Below are 21,143 nucleotides of genomic sequence, written 5' to 3' on the forward strand. Positions count from 1 at the left end.
GAAAATACAGAATGGAAAAGATGCAAACAAAATGATAGCAGCGATGAAAGTTTAAGCTTAGAGTCAGGCAAAGAATATGACCTCAGTCTCCTTTTTGTGTACCTTCAGGGGCCATGCAAGCTCAAGAATAGCCTCAGCAGCAGCAGCAGCAAGACAACTTGCCTATATACTTGATTTACAGAATAGTGTTTTCCTTGCATAATTTCCGATCCATGCAATCAAGCACGTGCAAGGATGATGTTCACACCAGTTTAGGTTTTTTACTGACATGGTAGAATAAAAAAATGGGTATAGAAAGCTTTTGGGCACACACCGGCCTAAAGACCACCCTGAGTTCTTCCAGTAGAGAAGGAACAGGGAAATCACTGATATTGCAGGTACTCAGAGCCTAAATACGGTGTCATTAACTCCTCTAACACGTAAAACACATTAGAAAATTCACAGGAAGAAACCCTGTGGCTCACCTGATGCATCAAACGAACTGCCGGTCGTTGGAGCCGTCGTCCCAAAAGCTGCATCAAAGTTAGGCTGTAGTAAGCTGGTTTGAGCTGGAGTGACTGGGGATGGTGATGGAGAGGGAGCAATAAAAGAACCTCCAAAGCCTTGAAAAAGCCATATAAGAGAGGTGTGGACATTAGAGTCAGTCTTGTTGGGCTGTGTTTAACAAGAGCTCAATCTAGAGAAGGCAGAATGATAGAGACAATTCTTACTAGATCACTGTAAATAACTCAGTACTACACAAGCATCCTTGGCATGCTACGTATGACCCCGGGAATTTAAGATTTTGTGAGAGTCATCAATAAAATCTTTAATGTTTGTTATTTAGATTTCTGCAGAGGCAGACCAACGGAGTAGAGAACACAATTCTTCTGGTACTACACGCGGTCATTCGAGGTAAGTAATCTCACAGGCAGAACGCAACAAACAAGAATTAGTTCAGAAAAAAAGAAACAGAGGACTAAGTTGAGAAAAGCATACGATCACCCATCAGCTACTTTGGAATCTCAATTCAGAAGGCAGTGTTTTATTAATCCAGTTTGGCCTCTCTCACCATCTTAAAACATTTCATCTCCCTCGTCAAGATGTCGTCAAGCTGCTGCTCCCCCCACTCCCATGCCAAAGCAGGATCAACAGCATCCACAAGTGAACTGCTTGTAGGCTGCAGAATCTCCATGATTAAGGTTAATGTGTATATTATAAACCCTATATTTATATAAATAAACCTTACTGATGGAGAATTCTCTAGCCTACAAACAATGTATGCCCATGCTTGACTATTCTTAAAATCCATCCCTTGCCCTCTATATAATTTGATCTCCCTTGCAACTAAAGCTTATTTGTATTATCTACAGACTCTAGAAAGTGATAAAATATGCAAAGACTCCATCAAAACAAGAACAGACATATGACACTTTCTCAATTCTCTTTAGTCTACAAGACATTCCTCTTATTCAATCTCTTCTTGACAGTGACGTCCAAGACCTCTATACTACATCTTCAGTCTCTCAGCCTTGTTTTTTCCCCACTGCCCTTGCATAGAAAGGATCAGATCTGAGCTCCGCGCTCCAATCACAACTACACAAATAGAGCAGGAAGAGCACGCGGCACAACCTGCAGGCTGTACGTTTTTCCCCTATATTAGAGTAGAAAGTATTTTTTTTCGTATTATTTCACCACAGCTGAGCACAAGGCAGTGATGAGCCAGCACTATACCACTGCCTTTAGTTTCTTCTCAGAGAACGTCCTGCCTTACAGTCTACTGTCCTTATTTGTCCGGCTAATCATTGTTGCCTATGGATAGAAGCTTGAACATTTACTCATTTGAAATTTTTCTTTTAGATAATTTTCTCCAATTTGTAAAGACCATTTTAAATCCTATTCTCATCCAAAGTAAATACAGATCTTTTCATGTGAGTGAAATCTGAAAAATTAAGCATGCTACTCCAACAGTTACATTGTTGACAATAAGTACCAAACACAATTTATCAATTTAGAAGAGATCATCTACTTACATTAAACCCTTATCACTACTTTCTGTCTTTTTTACTGAGATAGTTTGTACCACTCATGTTTAAGCAGTCAACTAATTCCTTTCTTGCTCTTTGTTCTTCAGCTTTTAGATACCAGTTCAGTGGAGAAGTCAGCTTTTTCAAAATGGGAAAAGAAAATTCTGAAGATTTTCTAACCACGTTTTTTATCCAAACTGCTTTCCATGGTCACAGGGTATATTGATTACAGCACATTACGCAGACATCTTACTTTACTGGTTTTGGCTGGGATAGAGTTAACTTTATAGTAAGCTAGTATGGGGCTATGTTTTGGATCTGTGCTGAAAACAGTGTTAATAATTCAGAGATGTGTTAGTTACTGCTGAGCAAGACTTACCCAGCCCCAAGGCCTTTTCTGCCTCTCACTCCACCCCACCAGCAAGGAGGCTGGGGGGGCACAAGGGGTTGGGAGGGGACACGGCCGGGACAGCTGACCCCAATGACCAAAGGGAAATTCCATACCATATGGCATCATGCTCTGTGTATAAAGCTGGGGGAAGACGAAGGAAGTGGAAGACGTTTGGAGTGATGGCGTTTGTCTTCAAGACGTTTGGAGTGATGCCGTTTGTCTTCCCAACTAACCGTTACGTGTGATGGAGCCCTGCTCTCCTGGAGATGCCTGAACACCTGCCTGCCCATGGGAAGCGGTGAATGAATTCTTTGTTTTGCTTTACTTTTGTGTCTGGCTTTTGCTTTACCTGTTAAACTGTCCTTATCTCAACCCATGGGTTTTCTCACTTTTCCTATTCTCTCCCTCAACCCATCGGGGGGCGGGGGGAGTGAGCGAGCAGCTCTATCGTGCTTAGTTGCCAGCTGGGGTTAAACCACAACACTTAGAAACAGTGACAACAACACATTTCCCAGCTATGAAATCAAGCATCTGCCAGACATTTAACTACGAGACAGGCTAGAACTCAACATAAAGAACTTGTGACCATCAATTATATCAAACGTTACTGTGAGGTCTCAGACATTCTCCCTGAAAACTTTGCTTTCTCAAAGTAAGACTAAACACCAAACACTTAAAAAATGTTGAAAGAATATGAGAAACTTACACACACACACTTGATGCAAGCATCAGACTTATTTACACATCATATGCATATTTTAGAAAAGAAGTGAGTTAGCAGTAGCTAATTGTATTCAACCCAAAACCCTCAGTAGGGAAATGAGAGTGGTGTGTCATCAACGCATGCTGGGCACCAGGCCAGCAACTTGCTGTGCCACCAGCAGACAGGCTTTAGTCGTGGAATGCCTGGCCTATATGAACAAATACACTGGCCCCAGACACAGCAATCCTGACTATGCACTACAGGTCCAGGAGAACACACCCTGATTAGAAATACCTCATAAATCATGTCCTTCAGCTGAAGCTTGCCAGATTGCAGGCAATGACCGAGAACACTTGGATCATAACTTAAACTGGTCCCTTCAGATGCTACCGACCAAGGGCACTGGCTGGAGCCAGGGCAGCAGAGCAGCCCGCTTTCTGCAGTCCCAAGTAAAGAGTATTTCAAAAGCCTGCATGAGCTTCCCTGTGCTGATTAGGCCTACGTCAGGGTTCTGGCACCAAGAAGCCCTTATCAGCCAAATCCTAGTCCACAGCAAGTCACACACTCACAGATGCTAATTCTGAATCTGGACAAACACACTGGGATCAGAGATCTGCCCTCAGCTCTCTTGAAATGGGTTTGTCACGGAATAATTTAGGTTGGAAGGGACCTCTGGAGGTCAGCCAGCCCAACACCCTGCTCAAAGCCCATCTAATCAAATCAAGTCGCCCAGAGGTTTGCCTTGACACCTGCAAGAGGAGATTTCACTGCCTCTCTAGGCAACCTATTGTTGTATCTGACCATCCTCATTTCAAAAATAAAAATAAAATCCAGTAGCTACCAGAATGTCCCATCCACATTGCCTTTTTTCCTATCACTGTGCACCTCCAAGAAGAACCTGGCTAGTCTTCTCTGTATCCCCCAGCGAGGTAGTTTAGACATCTATAAGGCCTCCCTTTTGCCTTCAAGAGAAGGCTTGAGACTGAATGGACCCAGTTCTCAGCCTCTCTTCATACGTCATGTGCACCAGTCACTATCTCGGCGGCCCTCCACTGAACTCACTCTAGTATGCCTTGATCACCCATCTCAAGAGATTCTCCAATACATTCCAGAAGTCTACCTGGATTACCAACCATATTCCCTATTGCCCTTCCAGCACATCCTACAGTGGTTAAAGTTGCTTGTGAGTGCCAGAGCCTGTGATAGTGAAGCTTTCCCCAGCTGCCTAAAAAAGGTTTCCTCTGCTCCCTCGTTCAGGTAGTCTCTAGCAGACATCTGCTAAAACATCACCGATGCTGACCTGTCCTCTGATCCTTACATACAAGCTCTGTCGAGTTCATCACCTGTCCCAAGGCAAAACTCCACGCATTCAACCATCTGTAAAAAAGTACTAATCTCCAAAGAATCAGACTAGAAGCAGGTTGACAAGACATAGGGATGACAAAGGGATACAGCATGACAAGGTAACGGGGATACAGGATGACTGCAGCAATTCCTAAAGCACTGGAGCCATCTAAAGACTCTGTGCTCGGTTAGATCCTTTCCATTTCCCGAGTGAGAACAAAGAGCTTGGCAGCAGGGTATGACTTAATATTCATTTATAAGATTGTGTTTAGAAAGTTACATAAACTTTCGCAAAGCCCCATAAAGTGTCTGTTCCTCCAGCTACAGAAGAGAGTTCTCCCCAGACTCAGCTGAATTTTGCATGACGATTGATCTTAATTCCATAGCTCTTAGCCTTGTGCAATTTAACAGCAAGATCAGGCACAGAAGCCATAAAAATGCTTTAACAGATTAAGTTCCTACTTGTCCAGGGCTTGCACAAGACCCAGTGTGCAGAAACAGCAACAACCGAGTTAGATGTGGTGTCTGGACATCCCCAACTGCCCAACTTTGAGGCTGCTTTTACTTACACATTCAAGCAAGATTTTTTATAAGAACATGCTATTAGAGTACGTACTGGGATATATGTGCACACAGTTTAATTGGATAGAAACATCTAGAAGGGAAAATAGCTAGACTATTGTATTTATCAGCACAATTCTAGTCTTGACTGCTGAAAGGCTTAGAAGAGTATAAAAAAAATTCGACCATATTTTCTAGGAGCCAATAAAAGACTAGAAACTTATTTGACAGCAGAACACTTAAGACAATGATGTATAGTAAGTATACTTGTAACATTATGCATATAAACACTTAGCACAACCAAACACTCATAAACCATGAAGGACAAGCCTTCAGCCACCACATGAATTCTGGATGCTCTTAAATTTAAAACTGGATTACACTGCAGGCTATACATCTGCCATTATCTAGGGTGAACAAATGGTTAGCAATATGCTGTGATGTTCACAGACTCTCCAGTTAGCAATATGCTGTGATGTTTATAGACTATCTATATCTGCCAAAACAGAGATTCAAAAGTACTTAGAGCCCTTTTGAACGTATATTCAAAGCAAAAATAAAATAAAATAAATTTAAAAAAATCACCTATTCACCCCAAGTGCTTCAGGTCTGCTTGAGTACTTAGACTTATAAACTTCCCTTTTATAATTTAGGTTTTGATTTAATGTGACTCATCAGATTCAGAGAGCATACTGCAGAAGTTTAAGCCATCTGGAGCATAATTTCTACAGGAATTCAAGCTTAGTTACAGATAAGGACATAAAATATTTCGTATTCTAATGTTTGCATAAGCAGAATTAGCTTCTGCCTGACAACATCTTTGCACCCAGTCCCCTGATAACGCACACAACTGCAAATGACTGGTGTGTTTCAGAATCTACTAGTTAAAGCCTGATTTCCAGCCCTAACCTATCCACAGACTAATACAAAGACCTACTGAAGTAGTATTAAAACAAAAGGTGGTCTTCCTACCTTAAAATTCTGAAGCTGCCTGTACTAAAGCTTTAGCATGCATTTACGCATTATGTCCCACATTAAGTAGCTGGCTTGTCAGCACTGGCACCGATGGAGAACAGACATATACATTATTATTATCTAGACCACTTCTACCTTCCTGCAGCACAACTAGGCAATGCCCACACTTAGAGCAGGTACTAGAAAATGTGTCCTCTTCTCAGATGGCTTCAGCGTGCAAGCACCCACCTGCAACTCACAGCACTTAGAGGAGATTACGTACTGAGGTATCTCACTTACTTACATTACGTATTCCTCATACAACAGAGGACCTCTCATGAGCATATAAAGGCAAAACATACACAGAGTTGGACTTCTGATATAGCGTAAGTTGGCATGAGAGACCTTCAGTCATAGAGACAGCAACTGCTGTCAGGGCCCACCATACCTAGAGTGGTTAGCAGTTGCATCAAGGGCACACTATCACTCCAGCTCAGAATTAAACCCACAAAGGTACAACACAAAGCTAACAATCATCTTTGAAGTTCATGAAGGATAACCTACCAACCAATTCTACTGACAAATTCACCTTTCAGAAACACGGGGGAAACTAAACCAAGTCTTCCTCAAACCAGAAGTGCACTGGTTTCCTTTGAACCTGAAGAAGACATGTTGGGATCTTGTTCTCTACAAACTTCAAACTGGGATGGGGAGGAGTCACAACAGTTTAGCACAATCACTATAGCCACTAAAATACATGGTATAGCACGAATTTTGGAGAATGGTACAAACAGAATTCAGCTGAAGCTGCTTATCTGTAGGATGCAGACCACAACGAAGTTATTCAGCCTTTGAAACAGGGTGTGACAGTGATGCCACATTCAGCACTAGCAGAGACCTCATCTCAGCCAGCGTAAGGAGAGGGTCTCTATCGCTTCTATGCCCTTGTGCTTAGAAAAGCTCTCTCTCATCACCCCACTCTCCTTGGCTAAATGCAAGACTGCTACCAAATCATTCATTCAAGCTCTGGACGTTTAAGTGTGCAACCTGCCTCAATTAAATCCACCAAGAAACGAAGATTAATTAGCAGGAAGGAACAAGAAGCATGGTCAGCAATACTGTTTAACTTAAGTACTGCTAGAGTCAGCCAAAGAAACTTTATGAATACACTCCTACTCAGTGAACAGTACAGAAAAATAGGGCTTGTGTAGGAGGTAGGAAAATGAACAGCATGGGAAGAAGATAATCTAAGAAGTTAACCTGTACTTCAGTATAGTGCCTCCGTTATAAATCACTGTAGTTTCAATTTAAGACGTCTAAAGTACTGAGAAATCTTGTGAACAACTATTTCATTCCACTGCAAAAATCTGCTCACACCCAAGGAACATAAAATATTTCAAAGACCATTTCTTAGTTTTGCCTTAAAATAAAAAGTTTTTAGAAGTTCTTTATTACCAGCAAGTAGGTCTGCAGAAGCTGAGGAACTAGAAGCAGCCTGGGTTGCGGGCTGGGGTTCAGAAGCACTACTTCCAAAAGCATCTAAAGGGAATTCCAGAAAGCACCAAGAAAAGGTAAGGAGTTCAATATTAAATGCATCAATTTGTCACTTATCATAAACAAAAGACGACAAAAGGATAACCACTTCATTCATCAGAAGAAGAAAATGAAAGTGCTTGGTCATCTTTATTGCAGAGCAGTACCATGGATGCAAAGTTCAGGTGGAAAAAAGGAGGTGACACAAACCAGCACTTGAAAGAAATCTCTTTTCTTTTAGTTGGGCCTCTTCTCAGAAAACCCATACAAACCACAGCATTCTAGATGAGAGGGTTAGGCCCTTTCGAGATGAATGCATCAGATGAGAGTTTGGGAGTAAATCCAGCCAGAATCTACTGATTCATATTAAGTCTTTTTAGAGGAATATTTCACTAATGTTTGAAAATTCACTACTTCTAAGCAACATTCCTGTTCTACAACACTCCTAGAGTTGGTTGTCCCCATCCTAATTTCCACCTTGTCAAATCCAACAAAGACCCTGTGATTCAGATACCCAGTTTGAGACAAGTCACCCTCAAAACTTCAGCTGCTTTGAGAAACAGAATGGAGAGAAAACAAAGTGACCGTGGAGAGTGACAAAGAAGAAAAAAACCAACAACACAGACATTCATTGGACCTCTGAGGAAGAGCCATACATGCATTGACTGAAGACAGAATGGCAAGTGTCATGACAACAGAATGACCACACTGACAGCTTATTTGCAGTTCTTTATTGTGCAACACGAAGAACTGGACATGCTAGTCTTAGCCATAATGCTAAACAGAATAGCGGTAAGAAGGGGAAACGTGCAGCTTTAGCAAAGCGCAAAGGTAATTGAAATGAAGTGATTCAACTCTGAAGTGGTGAGGAAAGAAAAATACCCACCACCAAATAGGTCAATCACACCTGAAGAATCCACCTTTGCTGGAGAGGCAGTGGGTAGAGGAGAGGGGGCTGCAAATGCATCCACTGCAGTAAGCACAGGATAAATAATATTTAGTATCAGCAAGGCGACAATGATAACTAAATATTTCAAAGCCACATGGGGCTCCACCAGTTAGAACCACAGGGTTGGTCAATTCAGGTAACAGTCTTCAGAACTGCAAACAGAAAGTGTTACATTTCTCACACAGCAACTGAAAACCACAGTACCTTAAAGAAAGCATTGCTTATTAAGAATTTTCTGATGCTTAGAGGAGGATTTACTCTCTCAACAACCACCTTACTTACTCAACTCCAGTGTCAGCCACTTCACGGTTTGCATCTTCAGCAACTGCACATCTTGTGACCAAAGCGACAAACTCATAATTTAGTATTTCAGCTTAAAGATGTACATTAGCAATAAGTCTTTTTTTTTTTTTTTTAAACTCTTGGATTAAAAAAAAAACAAACCCAGGAAGTCTGTAGGATGGTCGGTGAAAACAAGCACTCACCAGATAAGAGATCAGCAGTGAGAGAACTCTCAGGCACAGGAGAAGCTCCAGGCGGCGGAGATGAGAAAGCATCTTCCAGAAATGAAAGAAAAACCAAGGAGAGGTAAGTATCACTCAAGTCAGTTTACACCATTATGCAGCATATCAAAACCGCAGAGTATTGGAAGAGTTCTCTCTTTACCTGTACCAAAGAGATCTATGCTAGGAGTAGCATCTTGTTTAGGTGCTGCAGGTACCTCAGGAACAGACTCAAATAAATCTAAGGCCAAGAACATAACACATCTTTACCTCATTTTTGAAAGGCAGGACTGAAAGCAGAATTTTCAAATTTTGCACATTGTATTTGGAGTTAATAGGCTCTCTGGTTTGAAAGCCTAGCACACAGCACGCATGCAACAAGGATTTGTTTGTTCTGTACTCCTGACAGATCAATCCACCAGAATCAAAGAGTTAAAAACAAAATTACCACCAAAGATATCTAGAGCAGGAGGAGCGGAGGTGGCGGCGGTAGCAGAAGTGGTGGCAGTTGTGGTAGGGGCAGTAGCTGTAGTAGCAGTAGCAGCAGCAGCAACAGCAGCAGCTGGAGAAGGAGTTGTTGCAGGAACTGGAGTGGCTGCACTAGTTGTAGGGGTAACTACAGGAACAGCAGTCTCTGTTGGCTTCATAGCAAAGAGGTCCAGCTCAGGAGCAGCCTCTGCACTACCTTCGGATGGGGCAAAGGGGTCTTGTAAAAAGGAGAGGGGAAATATATGTGTATGCATACTTAGGATCAGTGAGGGAGGAAGTCAAGAACAAAGCAACTACAGGCAATGCACATACTGCAAATACACGCACGCACACGGAGGAGGTCGCTCTAGGATCTAGGTTACTTATACAGACATGTTACTTATGTTTTTCCAAAATAAAGACCATCTGAAAGGCTGAGCAGTCTAGTTGCTAAAGGGGAGAACTTTCAAAGGCTGTTTGACAAGGCCAAAAAAAAAAAAAAAAGACAGAAATATGATAAAAGAAAATCCAGTTTAGCAAGTTACTGCTTACAAAACTCAGCACCGACAGAACTGTTTATTAGCACTACCAAATAAGCACAAAGTTACTGGGCCTAGGAAGCAGGCAGTTTTGTTAAGCATGCTCTTCAGTCTAATGTTTGTTTTGACCAATTGCAAACACTATGAAAATTTCAGAAAAACACACTGCCATGTAGTTTAAACAAAAAAACAGCAAAACAAGAGACTATCTAATGACAGAAAACCCACCATTTCCTGAACATGCATCAAGAGCTGCTGCTACAGGGGTTGGGGTAGCTGGTGCTGCTGCCCCTTCAGCTGCTGCAGGGGTTTCCCCAGGAGAAGCTGCAAAGGCATCTTGGGTGCAGTTTAATAACAGAAATTAAAAGGATAAAGAGAAGAAAAATATAGTAAAAGAACCAAGTTAAATTGCACAGGTAGATCCCCTTATACAACATGAATGTTGTTACTCTGACAGCAAGACAAGTCATGCAGTGCAAAATGCTTTGTCTCTCCCCCAACCCCACACGAGCAAGTTCTAGACAGGGTTTGAAGATGGAGCTCCTTGGGTTGCCCGCAGGAAGTACAGTGAGTGTAAAAGAAGGTGTTATTCTCATTGTATAAGGGTTCAGAGCAGCATGCTCATGTACTACCCAAAATTAACTACTGAAGAAAGAGCAGAGGTATGGCAGTAAGTTGGTGTTAATAAAGATATTAAAAACTTGCATGCTCAAAGCCCATAGTACATGTGATTAATCTGCAACTGTAAATTTACTTGCATAGTGCTCTGCAAACTTAAGCACTGTTACAAATAACAATCCAATTACATTGGCAGAGATTTGCATCTCCCATTTCTAGTTTTTGAGCCAAGTCAGTCATGCAACATCTGAGAAATTGAACTTACTTGTTTCTTAACAGTATTCCAATCGGATCTTTCTGAAGCCATAATCTGATGCATAGGTTATATTTACTCAGTTTGCTTCTGACAGATCAAGAATGTTCATCTTAACTACTGGACAGCCATAGTTTGTGTCTCCTCCTTTTAGGATCACCTCTAGGCCAACCAGTCAACTCAGGGAAAACAACTGTTTTGAGATTTTGGAACGACTTGCTCATGAGTTTACTTTGACATGTTTTGGATTTTTTTTGCCACTTGCTAAGTGGTATGTTTAAATTTCAAGCTCTGAACTTTTACAGCATTATTCCCAGGCTTAAACTACCATCTGTAGCTCTTAATTCCATGAAGTAGTCCTAATGGACAGTGCCATTTGGACTATTCTCATAGGCAAGCATTTTCTTCACAAAAAGACTGCGCAGTTAAGATAAAAAACTTCAAGATGCTCAAAAAGGCCATTTTTCTACTGCTACAAAGTTAGCAAGTTAAAAAAAAAAATCTGTTGGGGAATACTGCAATTGCACTGTCAAACTAGTACAGGAAAAAGCTTAACATGCTTTAACTTGAGTGTGAAGTTTAAAATGAAAACAACCATTTTAAAAACAAGTTTGTGCCAGTTAATCTAAAAAGCTCAAAAGAACATGCACTGAAACTTCAACAGAAGAGATGAAAGCCAATTAGTCTTGTACAATAGAATTAAAATGAGTTAGTAGCAAAAAAAGGCCTGCTAATAAGCCATTTCAAATATAATTCTATTTTTCATGTAACAGGGTTCAACAACAAAACTGGATGGCAGTTGTCCAAGTAAAAAATCATAATTAGTCAAACATCGCAGTATTGGATGTATACCAGACACTGGCATACACCATGTAGAGGAAATTCAACACAGAACTGGACTGAGGAGTTTTGAATTGCACTACTTGAGAATATGCTATGCATATGGTCATGTGTGTTGGGTTTTGCTCTACACGGCCAGCTTTCAGACGGAGGGTCACCCTGGGTTCTTTCAAAAGAGCACACTTCTATCCACACAAGCTTGTAGGTCAGCAGCACAGAAGTTGGTCAACGTTACTTACAATTATTTCCCAGCATGAAAAGATAAGACTCCAGATTTCATATAAAGTGGGATTTCAGAATGCATAGAGTTAGTCACTAGTTCTATGTTGGGACCACTTCAGCCTCAGAGTAACACCTATTCCTGTCCAGATGTAGACTATTGAAGTTCCACGTGCAACAGCCATAGAAATTTGGGGGGGCACAAATTCCTTCCAGCCCATAGATGGAAGAGAACAGCTAGCTTGGCACCCGCTTTATTATTTATTGTCACTTCTGAATAAGGTTGTTGCCAAGCATTATCATTTTCTTTAGCATCATACTTGGGTTATACAGCCGGTGGGATAAACACCTAAGTTCATAATGGAATCTAAAAGAAAAATGCCGTATTAAGAACTTTAAATATTAGTTACTCTGAGAAGTTCAGAAAACCGATAAAAGCGTAGAGACAAACCAACCTGAACAGGTGACCCTACAACTCACAGTTCAAACCAAGAATTTGTTGGGTTGTTCAGTTGTTTTTATTTTTAAGTTAAGGCTTATCAAGTTCTTTGAAGTCTTTCAAAAGGCTTTGCTGTACTTGCACAGATGCCTTCTGCTAAAATCTAGCATGGCATGCAGAAATGGATACAATTAAGTACTGCATATTTTATTAGTTAAAAAAAAAACAAAACACAAACCAACCAAAAAAACCCAAAAAACCAAAATGGGCCTGTTTGTTTTCTTTTTTGTTCCTCCATATCGGCATAGTAACCCTACGTTTGCACATCCAGCACTGTAAGAGATCTTCTCCCTTTAAAGCAGTTATTCAATTTATGCCACTTGCTTTCGTTTGTGCATCTTCTGCTTCAAAAGTCAATCTACCATTTGACTTCTACAGTCAAGTAGCACATGACCCTCACGGGTTTATAGACAGCCTGGAAACAAAGAGAGGTTGCTGAAACCTTTGCAAGTTCACACTGCGTGGAACATCTATCAGGAGTGATAGGTATGTATTGTGTACTGTGTAACACTTAAATTGTTAAACAAAAATAGTTCTTATTGAAATGATGTGCAAATAAGGGCACTTTTAAGTTCTGAAACACAGAAATAGTGCTTCAATACATCTTGTCTACAGCAAAATACGTGTTCATGAAGAGTGATTGTTTAATTTCATAAATTCAGGCTTTATTTGATGCCATGGCATTAATATATGACAAAAGTTACTCACACATGATGATACAGCTGACTTATAATCATTTCATGTATTATGCAACATGTGAAACAACCCTGTGGAAAGTCACAAGTATAGGAAAGATCATAGCACTGAAGTGTGCAGGTGAAAGGAATTTTTTTCTGTTTCCACAGTTTTTCCTCTTCAGTCACCCTTCATTACTTTTTGATGCGGAGAACCTGACCTGAGTTAACAAGAAATGTTCCACTAGGTTCAGGGCTAGGAAAGAATCATAAGAATTATGGGATTTTATTTTTTTTTTTTTGCTGTTGTTTGTTTCTTAAGATAAGCGCTAGTTTGCTATACCAGCATGTTTCAGCATAAGGGACATTCATTAACCCTCAAGTACCAAAAAGTCTTGATCACCTTGCGTTAGTTTCTTTAAAGGGAAAACCATAGTTCTCCTACCCGCTCATGACTCACGACATCTGAATGCCTGATAACTGACATTTGCACAGTGTCTGCCATGACTTGCAACTTGCACCGCTTAATGTAATCACACAACAGAACGTAACTCAAGAGCACATTACTAGCATCCAAAAATACTATGTCCAAATTCTATTATTGAGATACATGGCATTTCAAGGTATTTTGCCTTTCTTCTACCTTTATATTTCTCCCTCTCAGGAACGATTCCAGCTGCACTTTCAAAACAGCCTCCTCTTGTTTATCTTAGAAACAAGATAAGGAATTCTTCAAGTTGGCCCAGGTAACTGAAAGCTTGCCCATTAATCAGATAGAGCTCTTCAAAAAAAGCTACGCTGGATCAATCCTGCATTTCTCAGCTGCTTTCCAAGACCATGTTAGAGATGAAGACATAACGCAGAGCTGCTTTTCCTCTTAAAGACAAAGCCCAGTCATAGGCAGCATGCAGGCTCCCATCAGCTAAAGTACTCTCTTGCACTGTATCGCTGGTAACAGTCAACAGTCATTCCTGCAAAGTCTCCTCTTCTGCTTCTGCCATCAACTTGGCTGACTTTTTCCTGCAGCTTTCAGCCTCCTTTAAACCCTGCGGCTTTCCGCCCCCTTTCCCTCCCAGTCACTCCATGAAGACTCTTTACATTCTTTCTCCTGAGATCCCTGCTCCTCTACCTTCCTCTACCACACCTCACCGCAAGGAACCATGGAAAGCAACTAAGAACTGGCAAGCTGCAAAAAGTTAAGGTGACCCTGAAGACTATCTCTAGCAGACCTCAAAGGTCAAATACCTACTTCAAGATTAAGTGTAAGCACGCCTAGCACCATAAAAGCTAGAGAGCAACCATGTCTGCCCAAAAACTACCGCTTCTTGCACCGTACATAGTCTTAAAGTAACAAGGAACGGGACATCACTTACAGCACAGGCTTCAAAAAAAAAAAAAAGACAAAAAAGAAACAAAAAAACCCCCATGAGTAGAGAGATGGAAGTTCAGCATGGACTCCAGGATCTTAAAAGGCTCTAGCCTGTGGGTGTCTTGAAGGCACTGCAAAAGTACTGTCACTGCTGAGTATGTTTAAACATTTTTCTTCTTGAAAGAACTAGAGGTTTTCTGCTGTTGTAAATAATAAAACCTTGCTTCATCCTGAAGTGTTCCAAGAAAAAGTCAGTATTCATCTGATATACAATCCACTAGAGATTTAAAGTATTTGAGCAACAAAACACATTCTCTTTAAAAGAAGAGGTCAAGTCACAGAAGTCTGGATACTGCAAAAGTCAAAGTCTTTCCACATTGGAGGTCGAAGGCAACTCCACTTCTTTACATGTGCCACTAAGTAACCTAATGATCAGTTAAATCTCTAAAGGCTAAAAGCATCCATCTCTTTGCCACTTTGTAAACATGGAAGTAGACACATGATTTGATAGCAGCCATTTTTCCAGGCACAGAATAGTGGAAAAGGTAGAAAAAAAGAACGGTACAACTTGCTGCTGTAGTACTGGAAGAATAGGCAAGCGTAGGTGTTTTTCTAATCCTGTTGCAAGTTTACAGTGATTTCTAGCCATTTAACTGTTGTTCAATATTTTTAAAAGTCATATATCTATGCCAAATTAATAAGGCAATTTGAAAGCGCTGTATCCAAGACCGGATTGACCCCAACGTCTACAGCCCAGATGTTTCAAATGCTACACATCTGCAGGGGTGTTAATGAGCACAGGCCTTGCCTTCTGCAACAGGCTTCTGAGGGTAACCAGCATCAGACTCTCACTTGCTCCTAGTCATGTCCAGAACCATTGCCCACAACTATTTTAAAATTGCTTCCGAAGTGCCTGATCCTGTGGCACTTGGGCTATTACCTATCTTTGTAAAAGGAAGAGTTAAGTAGCAGGTAGCAGTTGCACTCCTTTCTTGCAGCTTCTCAGCAGTTTTAATGGGGTTATCTTGGAGCTCTCTGTTGAAGCCAGTCCTAAAGAAAACTTCTAACTGGGAACTTTCAGTCTTTAGGAAACACCTTTGTAGTCAGACTGTTTATGTATGAGACCCCTCCAGCACTCCTGTCACTAGACATGATAGATAAACACACCCCACAGAGAACATACTGGAATTCAGTTTCGATAGCAAGTAAGTTATTACTAATTCCTGACATCCACTCTCATGATGGAAGTATGCATCAGAGGAAGAAAAAAATAGAAAAATACAGTGGTCAGGTGATCTTAAACACGTTAATGGTTTGTGAATCAAAAGATTTCTCCATTAACCTGGGCTGGTATAGTGTTGAAAAGAAACGGTAATTTCTGACACGCTGTTGAGAAGCCTCCTGCTCCATGGGAGTGACAAGAAATCTGACAACATACAAAGGGAGACTTACTCTTACTGAAGAGGTTAGCAGCTAATATTAGAGGCTGAAAGAGCGTAACTAAACTATAGGAATATGTTTCCTACACATTAGTTGTATAGTTGGCATTTAGTACAAGTGCATTGCCACTTTAATTTACTGTTAATGTTATGTGAAATAAAACCCAGACTCAAGAATGCTTAAATACAGTAATTTCAGCTGGCTCAATACTATATTTACAGGAAAGATCCAAAAGAAACACAACACAGCTCAAGCACGACATGTAATGAAGGGGCAGAAAGCTGCCACGTCCATCCTCTTCAACTATGAAAGCACAACTGCTTTCCCCAGAAATTGTAGTACAGTGCATAGTTATTGGATAATGTGGAAAGAATACCTCCTTACCCCAGTGTGGACCTGAAAACTACTGTTCTCAGCTGTTCAACCATAAGGCAACTCAGCCTTAAGTGTATACAGTTTTCCAATTCCACATACATGCAGAGGAGTCTAGTAGCTAAAAGCACAGCAAAGAAAGAGGTAGTTGGACAGTTTACATGTCCTGTTCCATCTAGCATCCAACACACAGGCACCTCTGGTACAGCTGGTTAAATCAGAGGCCTTGTTACAATAGCTGAACTCAGTATTGCTTCATCTACCTTACGAGCTGGCGTAGAGCACTAGAGCAACCAAACTAACCTCCAAAGAGATCCACTTCAGCAGTGGCAGCAGTAATAGTTGTAGTTGTAGCGGCAGCAGCCGGAGTAGTTGTAGTATCGGTAGTTGCAGCAGTAGTTGCACTAGGCTCTGGGGCAAATGGATCTGAAATCTGTGGCTCAGAGGTAACACCGGAAAGTGCAGCCAGATTATCTATATGCAACCGCATAATGAAGATCAAACAGGAAAAGTAAGGGGAAGAGGGAGAGAGACCACAATCACTCAACTCCAGAAAGTTGGAGCTTTTAATAAGGAGTCTTAACATTCAAAAGTCTTAGAAATCAAAAGTATTACTCACCCTCTCCCAAGAGGTCTAGTGATTGTCCATTAAAATGACAGCAGAATAAAGAAACAGACCAATTAGTAAAACTGCCAGACTGAAGATGTTCATTACCCATATGTTCATTCTTTAAGTGACATGTCTAGGTTAAACATAATTTCTGCACTTGATTTTCCAACATTCAAGAAGTTATTGTTACATGACAAGGCTCATTCTGTTTAATAGCTCTATTCAAAACAGAACCATAAGTTTCACATATTTGATAAGTTCCTTAATATCTAAGCAGCAAGATGTTCAAACATTGGTAGTATTTATCACTTCTGTTTTATACAGCTGGTTTTCTTTCCTTAAACTGTAACAGAGAGAACCAAGTAGTGGCCTGTAAGCGTTGACATGAAGGTCTCCTAAGTTTCACTACCCCAGGGTAAAGCCAAGGATCACTTCTTTAGAAGCTCAGTCCATCACTATACTAGTTCTCTCTCGCATGTGGCTTAGCAGTGTAAGAAAGACCAGAAGTAGGCAGACTTTGAAGTTTATGAACAGCTAACATCCCCCACGAACACTGCAAAAATTAAATGCAAGTTTCTGGGCCTAACAGCACACAGATTCAAGACTTTCACCAAGTAAAAACGTACCTAGAAAGAGTGAGCCCCAATGAACTCCAGTGCTCACATATAAGTACAGTAAACAGGCATAGTTGGAGCTTTTTTAAATCAATGAGCTATTAGCAGAAGATACCGAGATACCAAAAAGACTCAAGATAATTCCGCTTAGTTGCAAGTATTTTCTAGACCAAAGTAATCAGAAAGCAGTCAAAATCAACATTACAGTCATTAAAAGCAGACCAAATTCATGGTACCGTTTTGCCAAAGGGAGCTGTTGTGATCCACTCATCGCCCTAGAACCCTTCACAAAACCGGCACTAAGGCCAGGGTACTCTAGCAGAGAGCAGCTCGCAACTACAGTGTTAAGGTACTTCAGGATATAGTACATGGCATCCCTACTGCCTCAGGTATACTCTGAGAGGCAGATAGGCTGTGGTTCTTGTACTTGAGACAACCGTTTAGAAAAAGAAAAGAAAAAGAAAAAAAATTAAAAATAGGAGAGCAGCTCCTCTTTGAAAGCTTTTCCTGCATTGGTGATACAGCAAGTATATTTTGCATAAACAACTACCTCTGTTAACGCTTGCTATGAGGAGTATGAGTGATTGACAGCATAAGCAGGTTGGCTCTGTTCCAACTTCTGGGAGCCAATGAAGCATCTTTAATGACAAACTCTCCTACAATTTGATGTCCTCCGAGATCAGTCAGGTTGAGCTCAAAGACAGAGGAAGCTTTGCCTACATAAAAAACAACTATAAGCTATAAAAACCTGTGAAAACTAACCAGTTTGTCCTATTACATTTTTATACCGCAGTTAGATTAGTCCGAGCTCAACAACTACCTATTTACTAACTAGTAGCTCAGTGCTGCTCCTAGATTCACTGTACATGTAACAGGGTCATGGGTTCATCTGATCCACACTGAACAGCAAGCACAGATACTTTACTATGGGTCATATGTAGGAAGCAAAATGATTTGAGTAAGCACAGCTCAATCTTCACAAGTTTGTCTTTATTTTACAACACTTGTTAAAAAAGCACCAAGAAACTATATGTAGGTGTTTTTGTAATTGTTTCCTTCAGAGAGCGCTACTTGAGACTGACTGCACAACCTGAGGTAAGTCAAAATACCACTCTGAAAGAGCGTTACAGTATATTAAAAATGCAGCACTCTGGTATCTCATTACTGCACACCAGGGGGACGTCTCACAGCTAGACTTGAAATAAGCAACTGTTGGCAAACTTCTACCTTCTATTACCTTATTCTTCAATGCATTTTTGTTATCCAGTTATGATATAGATCACAATACAGTGAAATTACAATTATCCAGCACAGAAATCCACACTTACTCTCAATATGGGAAGGATTAAAATCAATGCTTTATTGTATAGTAATATTAAAGTAACAACACTAATAGCAAATCCATGTTCTAAGGCACACTGCAAGGTAGGTCAGAGCAGAAATTCAAGTAAATTTGCTTTTATATCCAAGAGTCAGACCTCATGAGGATGCCGAATTTGACCTACTGTATTTTTTGTAATACTACAGTCTAGTTTGCCTGCCAAATGCCTGTCTAGTCACTTTGCGGTATGCTGCAGGCAGCTTACTACCCGACCTTGATCATCTCCTGTTAGCACGGAAGTGTAGATTTTCACAAGTTATAGTTTATTTGCTAGATAACTTACGCTGTATTTAGAAATACACTAGGTACACAACAAAATATACAGTGTACTGTATATAACACTAAATATACGGTGTACTATACACAGTATATGCCAGAATACATAGAATCTACACTGCCAGTGAGACTGAGAAAGCAGGATCGTTTGTTAGCGACATGTATTTCTGAGGTTTATGTGCCATTTAAAGTGACAGTTTGATACTGCATCTTGAAGTGTTTGATATTCACATTTGCCTAGCTATTCTGAACTGCAGCAATTCTTCCAGCTTCTTCCCCCTACTACTTCTTTCTCACGAGTTCCCACCTTAACTCGCTGTGGGCCAGAAGAGTTTTGCAGATGAGGAAGAAGCTCAAGTCGCAGGGAGGCACAGTTACGCATCCTCCCAGAACTCCTGGGTGGAAGGAAGGTCATCTTGGCAGCCTCCTACTCAGAACAACATTACACCCAACACCAGATCAGGGCAGTCATGGCTTTCTCTAGTCAGGTCTTGAAAAATCTCCAGGAATGGAGAGCCTGCTAGCTTGCATCAGAGATCTGCTCCAGTACTGCCCTACCCTCCAAGTGAAATAATTTTTTCCTCATGTCCAATCAACCTCTGAAGCTGCAGTCTGTTGTTATTACCCTTCATTATAATTAACTATAATTTCCAAGAATATTTTGGCTCTGCTCTGTAACTCCAAGTAGCTGTAGGCCACTATGAAGAGTTCCCTTAGCCTCCTCTTTGCCAGATGAGAGAGGCCCATCTCCCTCAATCTCTTTCCACAGAGATGTGCTCTAGATCCCTGGAGTCCTGGTAGCCCTTTGCCAAACCCCTCTCCCTTAAACAGGAGAGCCCAGAACGGGATGCAGTATTCCCGATCTGGCATCACCTGCACTAATTAGAACGCTCTGTAGTAGCTATGAGACTGTACAATTTATAATGACTACCAGCTTCATCCTGCAGATTTAGTTTAAATAAGTTAAATAAGTAAAAAAACCCCAATGCTTTACACAGACTCAAAGGTTTTCTCATTACCAGATGAACCATTAACGGAAATTTCAGTATTTTCACAACAAAGTCATTCGAGTTCTCAATTTATGTATGTCTGACATGGTGTCTGACAATTCTTTAAAGGAGTTTAAAAAACAAACAAAACAAAAAAAAAGGAATACTCCAGTGGAGTAACAGGTCGTCATACCTGGACTCCTGCCAGCAGTAAAGCACACGAACTTGAAGTTTACTAAGTTACCAAAATGCTATTCTGAAAGATAAGACTGAAGCATACTTGATAAGGTTAGCGATAATCCTGGCCAAAGGAAAAAATTTAGCTGTCCTTTTCCATTGTGGAATAAGAGGACTAGGTGCGTTACTAGTCAATTCTAAAGTTTTCAGTAATTCAGAAGAATACAAACACCTAAGTTCCAAAGTTAAGGTGCTTTGTCCAAAACAGCAAAGCAGAAAACCAAGTAAATCAACTTTCAATTGCAACACGAATCAGTATTTTACAATATTAATGGCTATTCACTGTGCACAAGTAAGTAACCGCCTGAAAAAAAAACGTTAGCTGAGAGACCTGAGCTCTTTTGAACATCTCAAAAGCTTGTGTTCCAGTACTTGGCAATGACAAAGCCAGACAAACAGGATGCAATCAAAAACTGCAGAATAATTTGTCCCAGGCATCCTAGAATAGATGACTCTTTGGACTTGCTTTCTAAGTAAGATTACATTTCAGTTAATACAATTGACACTTCTGGGGAAAAAAAAAAATTAAATTCAACAAATTAAATTGGAATATGCAAGACGTGGTCTACATGACAGCCGTAGCTATCCTCTCATAGTGAAATGGCTGAGATACAATGTCATCTTTAATGGACTAAAGCTAAGAACAGACACAGGGATAGCTATCCTCTCATAGTGAAACGGCTGAGATACAATGTCATCTTCAATGGACTAAAGCTAAGAACAGACACAGGGAATGCAGAAGCCACTAGTACCCGGTATTAGCATTCATAGCAGAGTCAGCATGACTGAGTGTAGCATTCC

The 21,143-nt window shown here is 40.7% G+C and overlaps 1 protein-coding gene across 2 annotated transcripts in view; it reads right to left on the reverse strand.

Annotated features, from left to right (window-relative positions):
• The window catches only part of SNAP91 (synaptosomal-associated protein, 91kDa), a 70,662-nt gene that overhangs the window by 11,981 nt on the left and 37,538 nt on the right, over window positions 1–21,143 (reverse strand). The window contains exons 14-22 of one of the 2 annotated variants that reach the window (XM_009702336.1): window positions 16,855–16,869; window positions 16,539–16,709; window positions 10,180–10,287; window positions 9,393–9,650; window positions 9,108–9,185; window positions 8,927–8,998; window positions 8,379–8,462; window positions 7,415–7,498; window positions 465–602 (exon numbers count right to left, since the gene is read on the reverse strand). In XM_009702336.1, coding sequence (XP_009700638.1) covers window positions 465–602; window positions 7,415–7,498; window positions 8,379–8,462; window positions 8,927–8,998; window positions 9,108–9,185; window positions 9,393–9,650; window positions 10,180–10,287; window positions 16,539–16,709; window positions 16,855–16,869 — 1,008 coding nt within the window. The remainder of the gene's footprint in view (window positions 1–464; window positions 603–7,414; window positions 7,499–8,378; window positions 8,463–8,926; window positions 8,999–9,107; window positions 9,186–9,392; window positions 9,651–10,179; window positions 10,288–16,538; window positions 16,710–16,854; window positions 16,870–21,143) is intronic. The other variant, XM_009702337.1, reaches the window with a different exon arrangement.

Source organism: Cariama cristata, unplaced genomic scaffold, assembly GCF_000690535.1.
Source record: "Cariama cristata isolate BGI_N322 unplaced genomic scaffold, ASM69053v1 scaffold3106, whole genome shotgun sequence".
NCBI classification, from domain to species: domain Eukaryota; kingdom Metazoa; phylum Chordata; class Aves; order Cariamiformes; family Cariamidae; genus Cariama; species Cariama cristata.